The sequence below is a fragment of the Ylistrum balloti genome, unplaced genomic scaffold (assembly GCF_031769215.1).
Source record: "Ylistrum balloti isolate Yb309-2 unplaced genomic scaffold, AGI_CSIRO_Ybal_v1 Utg370066, whole genome shotgun sequence".
Classification (NCBI taxonomy): Eukaryota; Metazoa; Mollusca; class Bivalvia; order Pectinida; family Pectinidae; genus Ylistrum; species Ylistrum balloti.
Window position 1 is genome coordinate 1,592,684 of NW_026782111.1, and position 26,422 is coordinate 1,619,105.

Consider the following 26,422-nt stretch of genomic DNA (forward strand, 5'->3'; position numbering starts at 1 on the left):
GTCAACAATAGTAATGACTAATCTATTATTCAACCTCAGTAATGATTGGCCTTCTGTTCAACCTTGGTAATGGCTGGCCTAATGTTCAACCTTGGTATGATTGACCTAATGTTCAACATTTGGTAATGGCTGGCCTAATGTTCAACCTTGTTATGATTGACCTAATGTTCAACATTTGGTAATGACTGACCTACTGTTCAACCTTGGTAATGACCTCCTACTGTTCAACCTTGGTAATAGCTACCTATTGCTCAACCTTGGTAATGACTACCTACTGTTCAACCTTGGTAATAGCTACCTATTGCTCAACCTTGGTAATGACTTCCTACTGCTCAACCTTGGTAATGACTACCTACTGCTCAACCTTGGTAATGACTACCTACTGTTCAACCTTGGTAATGGCTACCTACTGTTCAACCGTGGTAATGACTTCCTACTGTTCAACCGTGGTAATGACTTCCTACTGCTCAACCTTGATAATGACTACCTACTGCTCTACCTTGGTAATGACTGACCTACTGTTCAACCTTGGTAATGACTACCTACTGTTCAACCGTGGTAATGACTTCCTACTCTTCAACCTTGGTAATGACATCCTACTGCTCAACCTTGATAATGACTACCTACTGCTCAACCTTGGTAATGGCTAACTGCTGTTCAATCTTGGTAATGGCTAACTGCTGTTCAATCTTGGTAATGGCTACCTAATGTTCATCCTTGATAATGACTACCTACTATTCAACCTTGTGTATAAAAGTACATGTAATCTGCATAAATAACCACTTCAGATGTGACACAGAGGATTGGTTAGACTCTAGGCAGTTTGTAAACTGATAAACAAGAGATTTAATGTCATACATTTCGAGAGAAGGAATAATTATCGTAATGAAGTAAAGCCATTATGTAATATTTAGTAACACATGAGGACCTTTCTCAACCAGCTCATCAATATGATACAACATGATGACGATGTAGCCACATAATCCAGTGAGGATGACGATGTTCGAGTGAGTTGAATATGTAAATGATAACAAAAATAGAAGGTTCATTTCCTGTGTGGAACTAGAATACAGTATTAGAGAAATTTCCCAGCCCCTGAAACCCCCTTTTATACATGGTTCCGTCAGTGCCTTCAACTGGTAAGTAAAGTTAGATAATAAAGTTCCTCTGCTGAAAAACCGGATTAGGTGAATTTGAGCCTTAATTATTGTAAAGTACTCTTCTTCAGGTTTAATCTTTGCAAAAATGCCTTGTTAAAATCAAAATGAAAGATTTGCATATAACATTTACCTTCAAGCAAACATCTTTCTTGGTTCTAAAAAAAGAATTCCATTTTGAAGGGATATTGTCAGTTAATCTACTGTGTATATAATTTCATATGTCAAGGAAAAATTATACAGGTTTCTGTGTCAAAGAGCAACTCAGGAATATCAGGCAAGATTAGTCAATAAATGATTTAAAATCATTTGCAGTTTTTCTTTCCATCTTGTAAAATTTTAATAATTTCAATTTTTTTGTATTTGGTGTTTGCTTTAGTTTAACTCAAGGTTACCTCAACCCTCACAGTATTAATTATGACATGGTTGGTTGACAGGTTTTTAGTCTCCGTGGTATCATATCTCACTGATGGACATCATTATGATATTACATGTACCATATTCTTTTATATACATTCAGTCAAACTTTAACAATAAGACACCAAAATATATTACATGCATATTCAATTTTCTCTTTTAAGGCTCATTGCAGATTCCTGAAATACTCTTTAAGATATAAGATTTGACCTTATGATTGCAGCATGTGCTCCTACTACGCTTCCCTGAATGCTGGCATTATGCTGCAAACTTGGCAGCACTGTTGCAGTATTTACTGTATTGCATCATGAGTGTAAGCTGCAAAGCAGTATGTGTTTTCTAGTGTGTTTCTATTTGTGAGACAAGAAATGCAGCATTGATGCAGCATGTGCTGTATTGCAGTATGATGGTTTTACTGCAATAGAACTGCTCATGATTCATTATCTTTAACTTTCTGGTAACTTATATATTAACTATGAGATATCATACTGGATAGCAGCTATAGTGTACCTTATCCATGCTGCATTTTCTCCAGTTTCGCATTACCAGTGCTGAATTCACTAATAACTGTTTTCAAAACATTAACCATACTTCAAGTATGCTGTATTCCCTTAGGGAATTTGCTAGTTCATCAAAAGTGATTTTTCATGTATTTAGCTAATATTAGTGACTCATTGGGTTAAACGAACTCATCAAATATTAATTATAAGATCCTATAAATCTTACAGTCCTGTTGGACTCCTATAAGTCTCCTACCACATTTGTAAAAGTGTCCTATATTGCTCCTACGTATCTGAGAGTCTTGCAAGTTCCTTTAAGTCTCCTACCACGTTTGTAAAAGTGTCCTATATTGCTCCTACGTATCTGAGAGTCCTACAAGTTCCTTTAAGTCTCCTACCACGTTTGTAAAAGTGTCCTATTTTGCTCCTATGTATTTAAGAGTCCTACAAGTTCCTTTAATTCTCCTACCATGTTTGTAAAAGTGTCCTATTTTGCTCCTATGTATCTGAGAGTCCTGCTTGACTCCCAGTAATGGATTCTATTTGGGATGGGCAGGTTGTGTACTTGATGTGAGATTGTGTCACCTCACATTACAGAATCTTGTTATGTACGGGATAATATAACATATTCTGTGAAGGGATGGTTGTAGGTTAAACAATTCAGCATGATTTCTATGCCATGCTTGGATCCTGTGACCACATTTCAACATCATCAGTCATCTCCAGTCACAGAACACTGACGCACCATGGGAATATCATGTGATAATCACGTGGAGAGCTCATGTATTCTGGGACAATAAGTCCGTATAAACTCAGCTCAGTGTGCGATAACGGATTGAAGTGGATAAGAAATAGATCACCAATGTAGGGATGTGCTTGTCTTGTTTTAATTCACAATTTCTAAACTATCAAATTTATCTATTAACAAAGTTAATGTTAATTTAAAGCCTGCAAGGTTTTTGTTAGGCCTATATATATTTTGGGTAAATACATACATGATCTTTAATGAGTTTTAATTCAATATCTAGTCAGTTTTGTAAATTAAGTATTAGAAATTAAAATTTTTGCGAGTCTTGTTGAGTTTCATACAAAGTGAAAAAAATATTGAAAAGGACTTTTGATCATGTATATTTAAAACCGAGGAAAAGTAAAAACTTGGAGGGCAAAATCAAATGAACTGTCAGCTGTTTTCATCGAAATTTAATTAATGATGTAATGTCCATATTATGACATTATAATTATTGTCAAAATGACACAGCCTATGAAAAATGTGCCAGAGTAAAGTGACATACACAAAAATATCACATGTCAAATTGACTAGATAACTGGCTGATTGTGTGATAAAATATTTTAATGTTAACTGCCTGACATACATTTGTGTTATCTGAATATTAACAGCCCGACATACAGTTGTATTATTTGTACATTTGAATTATTTAAAGGTTAACAGACCAATTAGCATACATTTGAAATATTCAAATGTTTACAGCTTGACACACAATTATAGCATTTGAAACTTAACGGTTCAACAGCCTTGAATTTGGTCAAACTGTGAAAAATAAGAAACCTGACAAAAAATGATGTTATTGTATCATAAGCCTTTTTTTATGTTGTCAGGGGTTTTTGGGGGCTTTTTGGAGCTGATAATTATGGGCCCCATTCACAGTTTAAATTATTTCATATTCAAGCCAAATTTCCAAAATTTGCAAATTACTTCTGAAAATTTCTTTTCCATATAATTCACCAGTTTTCTTGCCTTTTACTCAATTTCAAATAAGTGAAGAAAAAAATCAGTCAAAGCAATTCTTCTCAGGACTTCAACAATGCTTTATGCAAATTATATTGGAGATATTGGAGAGTCTATATATAGATTTGTATGCTGAGTTTGATTGGTTTATGTCACTTATTGTCAGCAATTTATGACAATCGTGAAAACCAATGGATTACATCACAACTTCCTTACGTGCAGCACTCAAGGCAAGAGACATGCAGGATTTGAAGATATTCAAATACGTATTTGTCTTCTGGATCAATAAACTGCCCGTTCATCGAGAAAAAGAAAAGGAAATCTTATTGATGCTTTTTACGAATATGTGTGTAGGATTAAATAAAAAATCTCTCAGTATCATTTAATCATGAAACGAAAATATCGCAAAAGGATACCTGACCTACCTGTGGTAAAGATACTCGCAATGTCATTACAAATGCTCAAGAGAGGTTGAGGGCTTCATAAAACTGTCTATAAGTTTTGACATAAAATGTGTTGAGATGGGAAATTTTGGTAGTCAAAAACCGCTTGAATTGGTAAAAGGATAAATTTTCACCATAACTGTAAGGTTTCATAAAGAGGTAAGGAATGAAAATGCTAAATATTGTGTCTGTAGATCAGAAAATATGTTTGCCATGTCACAGGCTCTTACTGAACTGTGTTTCAAGCTCAGTATTTTAGCAGTAAAATATGGAGACAGTTTTTTAAGGAAGGATCCCTAATAAACGATAATTAAGAAAAAATAAAGTTGTTTCATGACAATTTGGGGACCTGATTCGAAACTCATTACTCAGTAGCTGGGAAAGCTCAGAGGGACTTATGCTTAGAATCTTTGTGGCTACTTTTGGCAATGATGTTGGGATGGAACTTTACACATCAATGCATTTATAAGCCATGCAAAACTTTAAACTGTTTGCCCGGTAGGTGTTATTTTGGTATATAAGTCAAACCCTTACTGACTGTTACAAAGTGTTCCTTCAGTGGAGGAGGATGGGACTTATTTATTCAAATGCAAAGGATTGAAAATCAGAAAATGCATGTGATATGAAAACTGCTTCAATTATCATTAAAGATTTTTTTCGAAGATTTTATTGATCCAGATATATTGAGAGCTTTTTCTGTATTTCATTGGAGTGCAACGCCATAAAAATGTTTATGTCTGCTATGTGTATTGCCTGAGGAAATGTTGGGTAAACTTTGTCTCATCTCCTCTGGGAAATAGCTTTGATTGTCTTTACTGATATCAGGACAAAAACAAAATGTTGTCTGTATTATACAGTGATGTTATCATTATGATGTCTCATTATAACGATATACACAGGTGTTCTATGTTAACGAGGATCTGATTCAAGCTGTCACCAAAAATCAATAGATGAGCGTGTCATTGGGTTGTTCAATGATAATCAATACGTAATGTAACACAGTGCCAAATATATATAAAGAAACTGTCGTGGAGATATTCAACGATAAATATACGAAAATAACTTTCATCAAGGTAAATATTTGTTTATGGATGTTTTTAAGATTTCTGAAGTGAAAATTTTGCTTTAAAATTTGATATCAGAAGACAACCTGTGCGTACATGAATATCTAATTAATATAAGATATTGATTATTGTTATAATCTGTTTTGTTCGGATCGGTTTAAAATCTTTAAAATAAAATCTTCTGGGAACTTCTGTTTGATCATCCTGCTGATTTGAAAATATGGAAAATATAGAAAAAAATAAAAGAAGAAACATCGTTTCGTAATTGTGTATTACCAGAAAACAGAACTTCTTTAACAGATTCTCTTTGACATGTAGTATGTCTAATTTATATTAAGTTGTTATTGAGCACAAACTACATGGACACCCTGATAATGGTTGTCAGGTACACAATTAATTTCAGGGAGCTTATAGTGTTTTATGGGCTCTTTTAACCACTTTAATAGAAAACATTTTTATATTACAGTGGTTTTCACCCCTAGTCTGTAAAATGTTTCAAGCTACTGTAAAATGATATATTTTTGTGGGGCTTTATATTTGTGGTTTTTAGGTCATCTGACCTGAAGGGCTAACATGACCTATTGCTATCGTGTATCGTCTATCATCATGTGCTGATTTCAACCAAATTTGGTCTGAAACATCATTGGGGTGGGGGATCATTTGTGTAAATTCAGAAAGTTGATTCAACCCTTAGGAATTTGAGGGTGGGGGGCAGGGAACAGGGCCCTTAAATTGGAAGTTAGACAATATTTTGCTCCAAAATGCTATTCCTGCTTAATGCCAGTGTAGATTTCAACCAAATTTGGCAGAAGACATTATCAATGTGGCAATGATAGCAAATGTGCATAAAGTGATCCTTAGGTTATCCCGACTTTGGTCCAAAATCCAACATCAGTTAACATGAACAAATAATCTGAACTACTTCTGAAGTTTCATTCACACCAATGAGAAAAATATTTGCAATTTGATTTGTTAAAGAAAAGAAAGAGATGATTTGTTGTCATTTTTCGGCCTGATTAAAACGTCAACATGGTAAGCACAGTAGCCATTTTGTAACGTAATTGTGTAATGGTTTTTCATGGGGAGAATCAACAATCTATGAGTTTCTGATACTTTCAAGGAATGTTCAAATTTAGAATTTTTCAGATTTGTCAGACCACCATCAGCAAATTTGGTTATTTGTCTATCTACCAGTATTCGTCAATTGTCAGATGATGGTTAAGGGTCATGGCCCTTTTGTTGAAATCATTGTTTCATGGACGCTTGATTTTGTGGATAAATATAGCTTTGAATATATCTACTTATAATGATTTAATAATTTGTAAACATATGAATAGGTGGGTTACACAAAAATTAATGATTTTGCAGTATCACATGTGAGTGAACTCTTAATGCAGGTTTCAGAATTTTCAGTGCATGAATTTGTAATCTTGTCAACATGCAATATTTAACAACTATGTCAGCTGATAAAAACAAAAAAGAAAAAAAAATCACAGAACTTTTCAGCTTATGGAGGTGATTTAGTTATAGTTTCAGAGGCAATCCAATTAGTTGAAATATTAACTATGTATGTTGCCATGGTAAGTGTGTAAATTGCAAGCATTGTAGGATATTTTGAAACTCATCAGTGAAAAATCGCTTATCTTAATTAGCATCTACAAAAACAAATTGAAATATTGGTAAATAGATATGATAGACTTTAGTGGGTTTCTCTCTCACACTGGCAATTTTGTATGTTCTGTAAGAGGAAAGAAAGTTTATGATCTTGAAAAAATCTTTCTCAACAACCAATATTTTTCTGATGTTTTTCATTGACACTTCCTTGAGTTATTGGCCTGTAGTTGAACAATTGATCCTACAAGAACAGGTTTTGGTTACCAGAGCCCCTTAGAAATAGTATTTACCAATAACCTGCCAAATGCTCGGCAGTGTTATAGTGAAATGACTGATATGTGCGTTGTCAGTATAATGTGACTGGGTGTGGTGTCCTCCTGGGTTTCTTTTGTTATATAACTCAGAGTGGAAGCTATCACAAGGTGGCCAGGTTACAGACTACATGGAACATATCAATGCTTTCTAAAATCACAATTTATTGCACTCATCACACATTCATTCACTGAGAGGTTTGTTTTATTGTTGCTTTACGACCTACTAACAGTCAGGGTCAATTAAGGATATGCCAGGTTTGGCTGGTAGAGTAAAGCCTGAGTCCCTGTGTCCTCTCCCCCCACCCCCTCCCAAGAAAAACCACCGACCTGTGGCCAGTACCTTTACCACTTGGCCACCAGGATTCTGTCCTTAAATGGTCATAGGTTTTAATAGGATATTTGAAAAGAAAAATATAAAAATAAACCAATATTATTTTCATATAATCTTTACACCCCTCCTTGCATCCTACCACTCCTCACCTACCACCCCTCTATGCCACTCACACCTCCTCACCTTCCACCCCTCTTGACCTACCACCCCTCCATGCCTCTCACACCTCCTCACCTCCTACTCCTCATCACCTATCACCCCTCCTCCATGCCGCTCACGCCACCTCACCTTCCACCCCTCCTCACCTACCACCCCTCCATGCCTCTCACACCTCCTCACCTCCTACTCCTCCTCACCTATCACCCCTCCATGCCACTCACACCACCTCACCTTCCACCCCTCTTCACCTACCACCCTCCATGCCATTTACCCCTCCTCGCCTATCACCCTACCCTGCCTCCCACCTCTTGTAACATGCATGCCTTTTTTCTGTAATAATCATGATTGCATAGTGAAATAATTTGCATCAGTGAAAATTCAAAGTATGTGTCAAATTGTCAAATCCATGATTTCTGTGAGGGTGTACATACCTGATAGATCAACTGGCTTGGATTGAACACAACTTACATCGCAGATGTGGTCGATGATACAGAAGGTGCTTACCCTTTAGGTACACCTGGTATTACATATTCTTTTACTTTTTCAAATGACTCCATAAAAATATTTCCATTTTCATGTTTTGCCCTTGTTTCCTAGATTTTATGTTTGAATTGAGATTTTCTTCACACAGATAGGTTGGTATTTTCTCTAATCTTAATTTCTCATACACATGAATAAATAAATTCATTTGAAAAAAAAAAAAAAAAAACCTCATTTGAGCCTGCAACGAAACATATTCATTTGTTTTACAGCATATGCGTTGATAAGTTTAGTGAAAGCCAGGGTCATTTTGAGGTTGGGTATCATTGTAGTAGTGTTTGGTGGCTTCCTCATGGCTTCCTTGTGGCTTCCTTGTGGCTCCCTCACTGATCATACAGAGACTTGCCACAAGTTCCATCAGAATATTTTGGTAAAAGCAGCATACCTATGCATGGGCAGGTCCATACAGATCTCAACTTTGTCAAAAATACATGGATACAAATCTTTCATTCATAATATATTTGTATCATGGAGATTTTTTCCTTAAAGAATGAAATTTAAGAAGAAATATTGAATTATAAATAAATAAACAATTTTAAGAACTTCATCATTTCTTTCCAAAATAACTAATATTAAGCTTATAATGCTTTCAGAGAGTGTGAGCTTATAATATTGATAGTTTATCTGTTTTGAATTACGGTATCATTATTTTCATGTTAATTGTAGTACGTGAACTAGGCTCATATGATATCTGTTTATATGATAATTATGCCAAAACAAACCGCGCGATCAGTCACGATTTATTGCGTTCTATCATGGAATTGGCAATATACAAAGTGTGAAGGATATATTTTCATGCTGAAGTTGGAATATTTCAGATAGGCCTTCTTTCAGTGTTAATGTTCGTAATGAAACAAATTGAATTGTATTTTGTCAGGACAGGAAATAGAATTTCAATTTGATTGAGCGAGACAATCTTTTTATATTGCTGTAACAGTACATTTTCCTCTGATTAACTAGGCCAATGTCTGCTTGGTCTCAAACAACTAATTCATTGGTTCGTGTAAACGAAATGTACTTTAGACATCGATTTTCTACAGATTGTGAATAATTAAAATCAGAAATTTACAACATTTTAAGCATACCAATAACTGATTGTGTGTAAAGTTGATATGCTGGAAGTACTTTTAGATCAAAACATATCGTTTTTGAATAAAATTGTATCATTTTGTTCTTACAATGTGTTGGGAAATATGTAAGCAATTCAGGTGCCAATTAGATCGAGATCTGACATAACACATTATTTGGATATATACTTCTTCAAACCTCAAGGGTTTAATAGTTGGTTTAAATGGCTTTTTCTCCCACTCACCAAAGTCTCTGCTCATGATAAAATTCAATCTGAGCTAAGCTATGTTACTTAAATGAATTACATTTAGTCCGCCACCTGACTGAAGTTTTGCGTTGTGTCCGTCTGTCCTTCTGTACATCTGATATCTTGTCCAGACCCTATAAATAACATTTAGTCCTCCACCTGACTATAATTTTACATTGTGTCCTTCTGTCCATCTGATATCTTGTCCAGACCCTATAAATAACATTTAGTCCTCCACCTGACTGAAGTTTTGCTTTGTGTCCGTCTGTCCTTCTGTCTATCTGATATCTTGTCCAGACCCTATAAATAACATTTAGTCCTCCACCTAACCATAGTTTTACGTTGTGTCCATCTGTCCATCTGTCTGTCTGCTATCTTGTCCAGACCCTATGAATTACATTTAGTCCTCCACCCGACTATAGTTTTGTGTTGTGTCCGTCTGTCTGTCTGTCTATCCTGTGGGATGTTCAATTTAGCAATTTGATCTTCAAGCTTACAGCTCCTTTTCAAGTACATGGCCTTAACAGGTGGTAATCAGCTGTAATTACTCATACAAAAGGTGTGAATAAATCCTACTGTGTTAGGGGAATCTATAGCCGACATCTTCATTCTATAGCTCCTTAAACACTCGAAAGGAAATTGACATCAGAAAAGATGGATGACGTCACAGGAAGTTGCCTTTGGTATCTCCGGAGAAACAGCTTTTAGCTAACCGACTTTTCATTCTCATATTAACTATTAATCTATATTAAGATCTATATTAAGCGAATTCATATTTGAAAACATGTCCTGTCATCTGTAGGTCTAACATCAAAGCACAAGAGATACTTAAGAGCCTCGTACTCACAATCAACTGCTTCCTGTCCAGAAATTGACAGCGACCGCATGCAAGCTGACGGATGCTATGTCAATTTCACAGACATAACTTATTGACCTGAAACATGTGAATTCTGCAGATCAAGCTCGGCCTAAGTAATTAAACTGAAGTGTCAATAATTCTGTTGACAAATATTCTTTATAGTCGATAAATATCACATCTATATTTGGGTGGTGTTTAAATGTAGTATGTGGAGCAGAAAGATCAATCTTTACATTGTGTTTGTCTGACTAAGCTTCAGAAATTCTCTGTGTAGCTGATTGTAGTATGTGTTTTGTGATACATGGCCATCTTAATCATCATTTTTTTTCCTTTTTAATCCTCGCAGTAAGCCCAAGGGAGCAGTTAAAGGGTGGGCTTATTATAGGACATTCAAATATTTCTTGAACCAGACAACGTCAGATAAAAAAGTTAATATTTGGTTTCAGAGAAAAAAAATCCAAAGAACCGATATTGCAGGAGCAATTTCACTTTATGTGGTGCATAAAGGTCTTGTTTTAGGTAAAAAAAAAAAACAACTACTAAAGGTCGTTAAGTAAGCAGACAATATTGAACCAATATATTTAAAAAGACGCACAGCTTTTGTTGTTTTACAATGTCTGTGAAAGACAGGTCTATTTGAAAATGTATTAAAGTACGGTAATTATTTCAGCAATGATGGGCACTTAGTAACATTGTTTACGTTTAATGTTTGTTTTTTACATAATGGTATTATGATGTCAATTTATCGTTCATTAATTCTGAGAAATATTTCACGAAACCCTGTTGATTTTAATACTAAATTTATTGTCGAGGAACAAATGATTTGGTCCTGATTAATTCTGAAATCTTCCTTTTCTTTTTATGATTGATAGAACATTCATGACCTCAATAAGTGATTTTTTTGAACCATCAATAAGTCTTTCTCACCTCGTAATTACTCAGTAAAATTGAACCTGTCAACAATATTGAAAACAAGAAGAACAATCTAATTAAAATAAGCTGTTTGTTTTCCTAGTAAAGAAAGAACACATATAAGACAACATTCATTGTACTAGGGGTTCTGATATGAGAACGATGAAAGCTTTCATTGTAAATTAACATGAAATGGAGTTGTGGAGCATGTATCTGTCAGCATCAACAATAAAATAATTCAAAATGAACATTAATTTAATAACAGACATAATTATAACTAATTTGACTAACACCTTACCACATATGATAATCTTGTTGTAAACAGTATTCAAGTTTCAGAAAAGTTGTTTTGTCATTTGTTTTCAAGAGTGTTGTCATGAGAAAATGATGTAATTTTCTCACACAAAATAATCATGTAACAATTAATTCCTTCTCACAAGGGCAGATAACTCTGATACTGTTTGGTGTGTTTCTTGTATAAAGCTTATCTACTCTAACTGTAAAGCCAAAGGGATAAGCATATATTTTGTCTGTCACCATGACAATGTGGGAATATCAAAGGTTGCTTTTTAAAACCTACTTGTTATTGAGTTTTGTGGCTTGAAATATTCAAGCTTAATTGTGACTTACAACATTTTGTTTTTATGTAATAAAAAAAGTTTCTAGTGGAATAGACAAAAAGAAATCTCAGTTTAAATGGAAAACAGTTTGAATTTATTGCTTTTTTTATTTTACATTTAGCCTACCACATCAATAGCAGAAGTTCCATCTGGAAATGAGAAAACGTTATTTTCATCACGATCTAGAATGAGTCTTAGAAGAGTTGACAGAACTAAACGCCGGAACAGCTGTGTTGCGGACCAATCAGGTAGGTTTTTCTTTTATCTCATCCATTGAAAAGCAATAATGTATGACAGAGTAGGAAGATCTCGAAATCTGTCTGTCCACTTTTCCTTTTAACAATTTTTTCCTGAAAAAAAAAAACAACATATACATGGCTATGATATAATTAAGACCACTGTGGCAGGCTTGGATTAAAGATTATCAAGTTTATTAAAGATGAAGACCCTGATCCTCTGTCATGGTCACAAAGGTCAAATTGTGTTAGTTTTATCAGCTTTCTTCAAAAGAAAGACTGTGATCCAACATCTCTGTTATAAGGGTCAGATTGTGTTTGACCTTCAGATATGTTCAAAAGAAAGACCTTGCTCCAGTATCAAGGCTCAGGGGTCAGAATATGTTTGACCTTCAGACATGTTCAAAAGAAAGACCTAGCTCAAGTATCAAGACTGAGGGGTCAAAATGTTAGTCTTTAAAGGATCTCCTCAATAACAATTAAGAAGTCTGTTATAAGTAATTATATTGGGCTAGGCATGCTGGGATACAAAAAGATATGAAATTGCTAAATTCACATGAATGATCTTGGTCAAATTTCAATTGATGTTATCTTCATCATTTATCTTAACATCTATCAGCTTCTTCTATAAAAACAAAAAGCTCTAGAATCGGTGCAAATCGTAGCATGCTAAGGTCAAAGGCTTACTAATTTTCTACATGTGGTTGATTTTGACCCAGTCTCAAGGCCACAGTTGGGGATTTATTGTATGAAATCCAGAAAGGTTCTCTAAGAAAAAAGGTTTGGAGTCTTTGTTTGCTAAGATCAAGCTGAGAGATCAGTTATATTTTATGACAGCTGTACCCTAGGTCACAGCACAACCTTGGATTTTGGAAGAAAGATTTGATTACAAAATATCAGAAAATATCAGCAGTCTGTCTTTTATTTAATTTTGTTTTCCTAATGAATGGAATTTTTTGTGTTGAACCATAATGGTTCTCTAGGTTCTTTAAATGTTAAAACTGCTGCATTAACATTTCATATGGTAGCTGTTAGATGAGCTATCTTTGTTGTTCATGAGTCTATAACTACAACATGTTAGTATAACATCAGATACAATGCTTTTCTTGTACTATCTGATTCGTTTGTGGACAGTACATGGCCCTTTTCACTGATTATTGTTTTCCGCTTGGAGTAATGATTCTTGCATGGCAGCCATTTGTCAAATAAACTCAGCATCATTTAAAGGATATGCACGTGTTTGTTGTTAATTCCAGATGTGTTTGTTTTACCTCTGTTCACATCATTTCACAATCTGTCTTCTAGGAAATGTAATGTTGCTCTCTTAAAAGTGTTGTTTGTTTGTCATTTATTTGACTTGATTACTATGAAATGATGACGGATGGGTTTTTTGAGATACCATCTTGCCTGTTGGGTATTTCTCAGTTACAAATCATCCTTACCAGGATCAAAGCTTGGTGTTGTTTGCCGATAACTAAATATTTCAAACATCATGTGTTATTTAGATAGCTGATGTCCCGATTGTGGAGTATATTATGGGTTACTTAAAGTGTGAACTTCGTCATAATTATAATTATAGACCATCTTGTGAAATTTAAACTTTGAATGTATTAAACAGCACCACATTGATTAAGGGATTCGCTTATTGTAGAGCAGTGTGTGCAATTTAAATTTTTATCTTTTAGCAATGCCTGTTATTTAAAGGGTGGGCTTATTTTAGAACATCATGTGAAATTTAAATTTTGAGCTGATTTACAAAGAATGTCATATTTTGTTCAAGGGATAAGTGTATGATTTGTTGGGTATGTGTCACATATAATCTGTTTGTTTTTTTACCTGATGAAATGTGTCTACAGGGGATGTCAATTAGGTCTGTCCCTGCGTTGGTGGGTCCATGCATCTGTGGGTCCATGCATCTGTGGGTCCATGCGTCCATGCGTCCATGCGTCCATGCGTCTTTTGGTCCATGCGTTTGTGGGTCCATGCGTCCGTGGGTCCATGCGTCTTTTGGTCCATGCGTTTGTGGGTCCATTCATCTGTGGGTCCATGCGTCCGTGGGTCCATGCGTCTTTTGGTCCATGCGTCTTTTGGTCCATGCGTTTGTGGGTCCATGCGTCCGTGGGTCCATGCGTCTTTTGGTCCATGCGTCCATCTGTGCAAGATCGTTTTCTTGTTACTTGAAACTTTATACAGTTATCAAACTAATGCTGTAGTGATGCCCTTTACTATAGAGAAGTTCTCCATAATCATACTTTTTCTGTTATCACACAAATAGGCCAAATCACAAAGTTTAGTTTATCCAGTATCTATAAATAAGGATGTGATGGTGGTCTAGAATTTCTTGGCTAGGTGATTTGGTACAGTAGATTTTGTGAGTTCAAGGCATGGACAGGGTACCAGTCAAAAAATGTCTTCCTTTATTAGCTGTGTTGCAATGTCATATATATATCTATATATTTATGATGATGTGTATTTTAAACAGTGAGGCACAGAGGGATAGGAATATAACATTCTGTGTAAGAAATGAGATTATGTATTGTGTAAACTTAAATGGCCTATTGTTGTTAAATCCTGAGCCAAATATTTTATTCAAATGGTTTGACTTATTGTAGAAATTAATTGGCTTATTACAGGCATTCATGTGTAGTTTCAGAGATTGACTTATTACAGGCATTCATGTGTAGTTTAAGAGATTGACTTATTGTAGAGATTTCTGTGTAGTTTCAGAGATTGACTTATTGTAGAGATTTCTGTGTAGTTTAAGAGATTGACTTATTGTAGAGATTTCTGTGTAGTTTCAGAGATTGACTTATTGTAGAGATTTCTGTGTAGTTTCAGAGATTGACTTATTGTAGAGATTTCTGTGTAGTTTCAGAGATTGACTTATTGTAGAGATTTCTGTGTAATTTCAGAGATTGACTTATTGTAGAGATTTCTGTGTAGTTTCAGAGATTGACTTATCGTAGAGATTTCTGTGTAGTTTCAGGGATTGACTTATTGTAGAGATTTCTGTGTAGTTTCAGAGATTGACTTATTGTAGAGATTTCTGTGTAGTTTCAGAGATTGACTTATTGTAGAGATTTGTGTGTAGTTGCAGATATTGACTTAATGTAGAGATTTCTGTGTAGTTTCAGAGATTGACTTATCATAGAGATTTCTGTGTAGTTTCAGAGATTGACTTATTGTAGAGATTTCTGTGTAGTTTCAGAGATTGACTATTGTAGAGATTTCTGTGTAGTTTCATAGATTGACTTATTGTAGAGATTTCTGTGTAGTTTCAGAGATTGACTTATTGTAGAGATTTCTGTGTAGTTTCAGAGATTGACTTATTGTAGAGATTTCTGTGTAATTTCAGAGATTGACTTATTGTAGAGATTTCTGTGTAGTTTCATAGATTGACTTATTGTAGAGATTTCTGTGTAGTTTCAGAGATTGACTTATTGTAGAGATTTCTCTGTAGTTTCAGAGATTGACTTATTGTAGAGATTTCTGTGTAGTTTCAGAGATTGACTTATTGTAGAGATTTCTGTGTAGTTTCAGAGATTGACTTATCATAGAGATTTCTGTGTAGTTTCAGAGATTGACTTATTGTAGAGATTTCTGTGTAGTTTCAGAGATTGACTTATTGTAGAGATTTGTGTGTAGTTTCAGAGATTGACTTATTGTAGAGATTTCTGTGTAGTTTCAGAGATTGACTTATTGTAGAGATTTGTGTGTAGTTTCAGAGATTGACTTATTGTAGAGATTTCTGTGTAGTTTCAGAGATTGACTTATTGTAGAGATTTGTGTGTAGTTTCAGAGATTGACTTATTGTAGAGATTTCTGTGTAGTTTCAGAGATTGACTTATTGTAGAGATTTCTGTGTAGTTTCAGTGATTGACTTCTTGTAGAGATTAATGTCTTATTTAGAGACTGACTTATTTTAGATCGCTTTTTGAAGGGAAAGGGAGAAAGGTCTTTTGTATTCAAGCAGACTACTTTTGAATCCTTAGTTATCTTTTGATATCATTTTTTTTTTAGAAGAATATTCTTTTTTGATCCTCTGCATCAGGAAGATTATAGCTTTTCAAAATGATGTGTTGTTGGTAGATTTCATGATAAATGATATCATATATATTTCAAAACTAGGTTTCCTGAAACAGAATTATGATTTCTGTAGAATTCTCTGTGACTCTGTTCACCCCAATCACCTGAACCTATGTTAAAGACTTCCAACACAATTTTCACCAATAGGGAAACTCTCAACAAGCAATAAAACAGCGTTCTCATTTATAGTAATGACATTTCTTCTATACCAGTTATCATACAAGTGTAAATGTAGTTGACAATGTATGATTAGAAATCTAATGTAGTATTGTGTCTGTGACTGACATCAAGTGTTAGTGCAGAAAGCTCCAGGACACAGCACCATTTAATTATGTAGGCCTGCTATATTGTTAATACAGTCATAAGATGGAACAATTCAGCACCAGATGGTTGGAATATCAAACATATGCTATTTAGTTTTTTCATACAGATTTGATTTTGTTTACGAATATTTTGTCACAAATGTAGAATATTGAGAGGATCTGTGAGACTGATGGGGTGACAATTTTGCAGGTGATGATTGAATATTGTATTGATTTTAATTGATTCGGCACTGAGTATTTTTTTGATGATATCAAATTCCGTAAAATCATAAGAATTTTTTTAGGTCTCCATTATTCGTGGTTTTTCACAGAGATGTTATTTTGTGGCCAGTCACTTTTGCAGATAAATAAATCAACTCAATAAGTTTACTTAAACTTATTTTAGCAGTTCTCAGACATGAAAATTGTAGATTAAGAATTTCATCATGAAATCATTGAAAATAAAATCCCCACAAAAATGATGTTATAGTATATAAAATGAAATTACTTTACATATGTCATTTTCATTGCCAAATTCCTCAGTATATGATAGGCCCTTGGTCTCTCTGTCGTATTACAGTGCCAAATTCCTCAGTATATGATAGGCCCTTGGTCTCTGTCGTTTTACAGTGCCAAATTCCTCAGTATATGATAGGCCCTTGGTCTCACTGTCGTTTTACAGTGCCAAATTCCTCAAGTATACCATAGGCCCTTGGTCTCACTGTCGTTTTTCAGTGCCAAACTCCTCAGGTATACAATAGGCCCTTGGTCTCACTGTCATTTTACAGTGCCAAATTCCTCAGTATGCGATAGGCCCTTGGTCTCTGTCGTTTTACAGTGCTAAATTCCTCAAATATACCATAGGCCCTTGGTCTCACTGTCGTTTTACAGTGCCAAACTCCTCAGGTATACCATAGGCCCTTGGTTTCACTGTCAATTTTCAGTGCAAAACTCCCCATGTATATGATAGGTCCAGCATTTGGTCTCTGCCATTTTTCAGTGCAAAACTCCCCAGGTATATGATAGATCCAGCGTTTGGTCTCGCTGTTGTTTTTCAGTGCCAAATTTTTCAGGTATACAATAGGCCCTTGGTTTCACTGTCGTTTTTCAGTGCCTAATTCCTCAGGTATATGGTAGGTCCAGCTTTTTAGTTACTGTTCAGTGACATCTCTTCATACATCTATCTTTATTCCTGAAAGCTGACAACCCCACTGGTCAACACATCTCTTTAATTATTTCTTTGTCTTCCTTTCCTATCATGGAGACGAACTAGAGTGCTATAGGTATATAGTCTCCATCAGCTTCTCCACGTATTGATCCTCATCATTGATATATGACAAGGAACTAGACAATCCAGCTTGTTAGAAATTATTCAGGATGAGACGTACAACACCATACAGTAGTTACTTACCCAGAGCCACTAATCATGTCTATTTTAAGTACATGCTGTAGAACTGTTGGTCTTGTAATTTGTACGAGCCGTGGTAATATCAAACTGCAAAGTTTCTTATTTTCGAGGATTTCTGTTTTTTCTGTTCTGTATTTTCAAAGATGAAACAAAATAAAAGATATAGATTCTCTGTATATTGAATCTAGAATTGATATAGAAATGATGAGCCTTTTTAATAAATCAGACTGAAAATGATTGATTTCTCAATTTTGAATCAAAAGTTCATGATTTGAATATTAATACTTGTTAAATCTTTAAGGTTTTGTTTAAAGAACTGATTGGAAAAATGTTGAAGATTTCGTTTTGGTCTTCAGCAAGTCTTTTATCACAGAGTTAGTTGTACCAAGCATGTGGCTTCTTATTTACCCTGGGTATACAGATAACTGGACTTAAAAAATTGACAACTTCAATTCAGGTTTTCTTTAAATACCAGCCAATTGTTTTAATAACATATACTGGGATTTTCAGCAGTTGAATATAAATTATCCTGTTTAAATAATTAAAATATACAAATGTTATGAAGTTAAAAAGCTGCAGGATTTACACTTGAAGGAAAGTTATGTTACAAGGCTCTTACATGTTGAGGGAATATGTACACAGAAGACTGAATGTCGACGTTGGAACAAACACTAATTACTTTGAGTCAGGTCCAATTTTTAGATGTATAGAAATATCCTAGCTCCTATTGGATTGCGTTAGTGGCCATTCTACTCAATATTTATCCAATAGAATGCATTGTCCTCTTATATCATATTACGATGGTCATTAGACTGACCATTGGTCAGTTTCCAATCTGGTGAATCATTCAGGCTGTAAGTGATCTGAGATGAGTAGTGTTATAGGGGGAGAAATTCCGCAGAATACATTTCATATAATGTAATAAAAACAGCCAGTTTTGGTGACCTTTGGATGACCTTCACTGGAATGAAGAAGCTACTATTGTGTTAATCTGGCAATTAGCCAGTGTCTGGTAATAAGACCACCCAAATTTAATGCCAATGTTAAATAAAATCCTATTTATTTTATATCTTTGATAAGCCCACAATTTGACTTTGGGGAAAAAATTATTAATTGGCCCTCTGGGATCCTGTAATATATAAGCCCACCCAAGACTTTTAGTAAAGATAATGTGTTAAAACTTGGGTCCTGTAATAAGCCCAACCCGACTTTCAGTAAAAATAACGTGTTAACTCCTTGGGTCATGTAATAAGCTCACTCCCGACTTTCAATAAAAATAATGTTTTGACTTCTTGGGTCTTGTAATAAGCCTACCGTAGACATTCAGGAAAATGATATATTGACCCCTGGGGCTCCTGTAATAAGCCCACCCCAGACTTTCAGTAAAAATAATATGTTGACCCATTGGCTTAGTGTAGGATATATATAGTACTAAATATATTAATGAAATTTTGTATTGTAGATCCACTACCAACAACTGTTTCATCAGAAAAATCTCAACAATTGTCTGATAGCATACATATAAAAATTTAAAGTTTGAATAGTCACTTGTTATAGGTCATGAATTTACAAGAATTTGATAAAGTCACATTTTTAAGCTCTGTCTAGTCAAGTTTTTCCTTATTTGCTGATGTCCAACAATCTCAGTCATTTTCATTGGAATAATGATGCCAGGGTATCATTGCTCATCCTTTCCTGCCACTATATGGATGTCTATTGCAACAGTATCCTGTATGACCTTTTGACTTCTGTATCTGTCTGGGTATAAAATGTCCTGTAGCAAAGCTTGACCTTTGCTTGTCAAGTCTGTTAGAGAATCTCACTTTGAATACCTAAAGGAGAGATCCATTCTAAGTCCTAAAATTGTTTGTTTATTTCTCTGGAGGATATGTTTATTAAATGATTGACAATGTGTTTGTGCCTTTAACATGAGCCCAGAGTTCTGAGGAATGGGTTCCCCAGAGTATGTTATTTGTTACAGGAAACAAATAACAGGATGTCCTGTCCAGCAGAATCACTCTGTAACCAGAAATTTCCTGGTTAATGATTGACATTATAGTCAGCAACAAATAACTCATTTTACAATTTATTCCATAAGCAACTGTGAATTAAGAAATTTGCTCTTTTTTTTGCACAATGTCCAAGTTTTCTCCTTGTTCTTGATCAATTTGTCTGTTGCTTTTGATCTTATTGTTTGTTCTTATTCTCATCATCATTATCTTTTTCATCTTCCTCACCAATATCATCGTTCTCCTCATTGCCTTTGTTCTTATTCTCATCATCATAGTCCTTAGGGTCTTCCTCAACAATGTCATTGTTCTCCTCCTCCTCCTCCTCCTCCTCCTCCTCCTCCTCCTCCTCTCCCCCACCTCTCTTCCTATTACACATTTTTCATCAGTTATAAATGATTCCCAACTTTCCAAATTTTAAGGTCACAAAAAGGTCTTGTATTATTTCTAGTTAGCTCACCTTAACCAGTTGACCAAGTGAGTTTATGCCGTGACAAGGTCTTATATTATTTCTAGTTAGCTCACCTTAACCAGTTGACCAAGTGAGTTTATGACGTGACAAGGTCTTATATTATTTCTAGTTAGCTCACCTTAACCAGTTGACCAAGTGAGTTTATGACGTGACAAGGTCTTATATTATTTCTAGTTAGCTCACCTTAACCAGTTGACCAAGTGAGTTTATGACGTGACAAGGTCTTATATTATTTCTAGTTAGCTCACCTTAACCAGTTGACCAAGTGAGTTTATGACGTGACAAGGTCTTATATTATTTCTAGTTAGCTCACCTTAACCAGTTGACCAAGTGAGTTTATGACGTGACAAGGTCTTATATTATTTCTAGTTAGCTCACCTTAACCAATTGACCAAGTGAGTTTATGACGTGACAAGGTCTTATATTATTTCTAGTTAGCTCACCTTAACCAGTTGACCAAGTGAGTTTATGCCGTGACAAGGTCTTATATTATTTCTAGTTAGCTCACCTTAACCAATTGACCAAGTGAGTTTATGACGTGACAAGGTCTTATATTATTTCTAGTTAGCTCACCTTAACCAGTTGACCAAGTGAGTTTATGCCGTGACAAGGTCTTATATTATTTCTAGTTAGCTCACCTTAACCAGTTGACCAAGTGAGTTTATGCCGTGACAAGGTCTTATATTATTTCTAGTTAGCTCACCTTAACCAGTTGACCAAGTGAGTTTATGACGTGACAAGGTCTTATATTATTTCTAGTTAGCTCACCTTAACCAATTGACCAAGTGAGTTTATGACGTGACAAGGTGTCCGCCGTCTTTCCATTTTTGTCCGTACACCCATAAAAAGAAAAGAAATGATCTTTGCCTATAATCTGAGTCACAGGGGTCAAATTTGTTTAAATCTTAAAAAATTCTACTTCTGATGAAACAGAAGACACAGAAGCGCACTATTTGGCTGATAAGTTCCAGAAAGGATGAAACCTAACAAATCTTTTGAAAAGAAATGACCTTAACCCATATTCAAGGTCACAGATGTCAAATTTGTTGAAATGTTAAAACAACTTCTGATTAACCTTAAGTATGATTCCTGACAATTTAAGTTTCTCAGATGAAAACTGACAGTTTTTGTAAAAAGAAATGACCTTGAACCATATTCAAAGTCAAAGGGACTAAATATTTCTCCTGGTAAACCAAAAGCAGAATATCTGGTGGAAAGGTGTTTCTGGGTCAAAGCCTGACAAACTTGGAGAAATACAAACAGAAAAAAGAAATGACATATAATCTTTATTCCAGGGCATAACTGCCACTGTATTTGTTGTGCCCAATTGGAGTGCCACTGTATTTGTTGTGATCAATTGGAGTGCCACTGTATTTGTTGTGCCCAATTGGAGTGCCACTGTATTTGTTGTGATCAATTGGAGTGCCACTGTATTTGTTGTGATCAATTGGAGTGTCACTGTATTTGTTGTGCCCAATTGGAGTGCCACTGTATTTGTTGTGCCCAATTGGAATGTCACTGTATTTGTTGTGCCCAATTGGAGTGCCACTGTATTTGTTGTGATCAATTGGAGTGCCACTGTATTTGTTGTGCCCAATTGGAGTGTCACTGTATTTGTTGTGCCCAATTGGAGTGTCACTGTATTTGTTGTGCCCAATTGGAGTGCCACTGTATTTGTTGTGATCAATTGGAGTGCCACTGTATTTGTTGTGCCCAATTGGAGTGTCACTGTATTTGTTGTGCCCAATTGGAGTGCCACTGTATTTGTTGTGATCAATTGGAGTGTCACTGTATTTGTTGTGCCCAATTGGAGTGCCACTGTATTTGTCTGTTCATGGGGTGATAAATGCAACAAACAAATGTAAAGCTTATAAAATAAAACAACAGTTCTGTATCATTGTACGTGTTGAAGTACCATTTTCTTATATTGAACTATATACATATGATGCAATATAAGGGGTTTATATTTTACTTCCAATTATTTTTTTCATTGTTTTAAGGCAAGAATGTATTAAGATAAAGCAGTAAGGACAGATATATTTGTTCACACCACAGCACATTTGTGTCACTGTCATTTGTTTGGTTCACATTCATCTAAATCTGAGTCTGTCTCTACATCTGAGTCTGTCTCTACATCTGAGTCTGTCACTAAATCTGAGTCTGTCACTAAATCTGAGTCTGTCTCTACATCTGAGTCTGTCTCTACATCTGTCTCTACATCTGAGTATGTCTCTACATCTGAGTCTGTCTCTACATCTGAGTCTGTCACTTAATCTGAGTCTGTCACTAAATCTGTGTCTGTCTCTACATCTGAGTCTGTCTCTACATTAGTCTCTACATCTGAGTCTGTCTCTACATCTGAGTCTGTCACTAAATCTGAGTCTGTCTCTACATCTGAGTCTGTCACATCTGAGTCTGTCTCTACATCTGAGTCTCTCTGAACATCCTTCTATCAGAATGTCCATTAGTTTCTTTAAAACCATTTAGATTTTATATTAATCGCTTTGTCTGTCTGTTTGTCCTTTCATCATGGTTTTGTCCAGAGCACCTACCTGTAGATAGATCTCAATCAGGAGAAGTACAGTATCCAAGAACAATAATTCTCTTCTATATCATTTAGGAGTTATTGCCCTTTGTAATTTTTCATTCTTAAAGTTTGTCTCATTCGAGGAGCATAACCCATCTCCAACGGCCCTTGCTCTTTAAATCATTGTTGTGAAAAATAATTTTGAATTTGAACATTTTGTCATTAAGGCTGATAACAGATCGTAATATAAGTCAATGAAGAATGATTGAAAACCTGTTTTTGACAAGAGAATCCCTTCCATTTTTGATACATAACATAATGACAAATCTATTGAATATCATACTGACTATGCATGTATAGATCTGTTGGAAAATATATACAATGTTACACCATCTATAACCTAAGTCTGTGATAAATGTATGTGGTTAGATACAGCAAATTTAGTCTCTGTTTTACGGGTTCTGCCAGTTTTCAGATCCTAACATAAAACCCCAGCTCTATTGATGTTGGTGAGATACAGAGATTTCAAAGAGACAAGATCACTGCATGCTGGAACTTCTTTAGACACAATACATGATATGTTGGTTACAGGACCACGTGCCTAATCCAGTTGTAGGCAACTTCGAGCATATTTCTGTATCGGAAGACCCAGGGCAGAATTCATTCATAAACATTTATCAGTCACATGATCATTATCAAATCTATGTGGTTGTATCATTAAGGTTGGTTTGTGGGGTTTTATTGCCCTGTGAACATTCAGGGTGATTTTAAATTGAGTTCTTGTTAGGTAGCTACCTCACTGAATAACATCTGGGAGAACCACCACTTTCCATCCAGAGCAATTAAGGTAAAGAATATTGCCTAATTTGTACTAGACACAATTACTGATAGGACAGATTTCCTGATTAGTCTATTTCTTAGCTTTCTGAGGAACTCAAACAGAATAATCTTCCTCTTGTCCTTCTTCAGGAAAACCACTAAATGCTACCAACCAAAATTCTCTCTTACCCTTCGCCATCCCCCCCCTCCCCCCACCCTCCACTCCCAACACCCCACCCCACCCCAACCTCTGTGACCTTCCTCCTATTTATCCTTCTCTAGAAATCAACTATTCTACTGGCAACTAAAATTCACCTTCCTCTTGCCCCCATCCCTGTCCTCCCCCCCCCCACTTGCCCACTATCCTCTCTCCTCAGTGCCTTTTATATTATCCATTTATGTATATACTATAACCTCAGTTATCCTGAACACTTCTCCCTCTGTATCATCAGCACCATCAGTCTGCAGACAGAAAGCTTCTACTCTGAAGATTTGTGTACAGACATTGTATCCCCTCTCTGGACCCTCCAGACCAATAAAGCTCCTCTGGGACCTGTCAGTTCTGCTATGGCAGAAGATAGGGAGGAGTCAGTTGCCTCCATTAAGCCTAGTCAAGGATACTAATGTTCAAAGCTTCATCAACTTGATCAAAATAACTCAAAATTTCATATTTGAACCAGAAAATACGAATATAATTCATTTTGTCTGATTATGATTTCTATAAACTATTAATCCACATGTTTATTGTTTTTATCTTTAAAACATGTCTGTCTTTGTTTTTTTTGTGGGTTTTATTTTTGTGGGTTTTATTTTGGTGGATTTTATTTTGTGAGTTTTTTAGATGCATCAAGTTGTTAAAACATTACTTGGTAATGATTTACTGAGTATCTTTAGGAGAGTTAACAATTTTGTTTAATTACTCAGAGTCAACATATTTGAGAGATAGGAAAACCTCATAGTGCTGATCAATATTTGCTGATATCATATCTAAATACATGTGATGTTACATGAATACCCTAGGCTAAACCTTATACTGCTCAAAGTGATCTGAAACAGCAATTCATTATTGATACAATTCTTCGTGATGGTCGTTTCCTTTGACAAAAACATTGGGCAGTAAACCATGTTGTTGAAACTGATATTGAATCAGTTGTAGATTTGATAATATGATATGTACATTTGAAATATAACAAAAATAAGTTATTTTGGAGAAGCGTAGTATAGTGCTCCTTTAAGAACTATATTTGACCTTAAATGACTAACTTTAAGTAGGAATGTTACATTAACATACAGTTACTTCAGAAAAACAGTGGTGTAACAGGTAGTACTGGTACTTAATTCCAGAAAATCTTGTGTAAATTATTTTAGCTGTTTTGTGCCCTGGCTATACATGTTCCATGAAATGTCCATGGACAACTTCCATGAAATGTCCATGGAAAATGCTTGTCCAAATTATCCATGAAATGTCCATGGACAACTTCCATGAAATGTTGATATAAAAAATGCTTGTCCAAATTATCCATGAAATGTCCATGGAAAATGCTTGTCCAAATTATCCATGAAATGTCCATGGAAAATGCTTGTCCAAATTATCCATGAAATGTCCATGGACAACTTCCATGAAATGTCGATATAAAAAATGCTTGTCCAAATTATCCATGAAATGTCCATGGAAAATGCTTGTCCAAATTATCCATGAAATGTCCATGGAAAATGCTTGTCCAAATTATCCATGAAATGTCCATGGAAAATGCTTGTCCAAATTATCCATGAAATGTCCATGGATAACTTCCATGAAATGTCGATATAAAAAATGCTTGTCCAAATTATCCATGAAATGTCCATGGAAAATGCTTGTCCAAATTATCCATGAAATTTCATTGGACAGTTTTCCATGGAATGGATCTTTCCTTGAAAATCATGGAAAACATGCAGCCGGGGCCAGTAAGAAAAAAATGGGAATATGTTTTCTCTACGGTGACCTCTGATGGTAAATATGTCATGATGACAAAAATATACATTTCCTGAACACTGTGGTGGGTTTATCGAGGTTATCATTTTGGTCAAAATCCACATTGGCACTGATGTGATTTCGGTTGGATATTTATTGCCACTATTTCGTTGCTGTAGATGTTTTGATGGCATGCTATAAATAGACTTGTCACCATTTCAATCAATATTTAGTATCACTGGGCTTAACAAATCGGCATCACGTAATGTAGAAAAAATCATGTATATAATTCCGTTGCCGATCAGCGCTGTATGCGGGGATTCTATGGATATATTCTTGTACCCATGATTGTTCGTTGTCACGTTAAAATCTCTGAATTGCAGTTTTATTGGATACTGATTACTAGAACAAGATCTGATGGGTTGGGTTAGGGCAGTCAGACAAACGTTACCAGCCATCAACACGCAGCACTAAGTGGGAGAATTGAGGCCCCATTTTCTCAAATTCCTTGTAAGCTTGTAGGTCTTTTTTTTCGGATTTTTAATGCTGACTTACATTTTGTTTTTAACTTTGCCAGAATTCTTCTCAGGTTCAACACTTACATACTTTGCAGATGCCTG

At 35.2% G+C, this 26,422-nt stretch overlaps 1 protein-coding gene across 1 annotated transcript in view; it reads left to right on the forward strand.

Annotated features, from left to right (window-relative positions):
* The window catches only part of LOC132549598 (uncharacterized), a 151,066-nt gene that overhangs the window by 31,590 nt on the left and 93,054 nt on the right, over positions 1 to 26,422 (forward strand). The window contains exon 2 of the mRNA XM_060213539.1: positions 12,133 to 12,240. Within this exon, the coding sequence (XP_060069522.1) occupies positions 12,133 to 12,240 (108 nt within the window). The remainder of the gene's footprint in view (positions 1 to 12,132; positions 12,241 to 26,422) is intronic.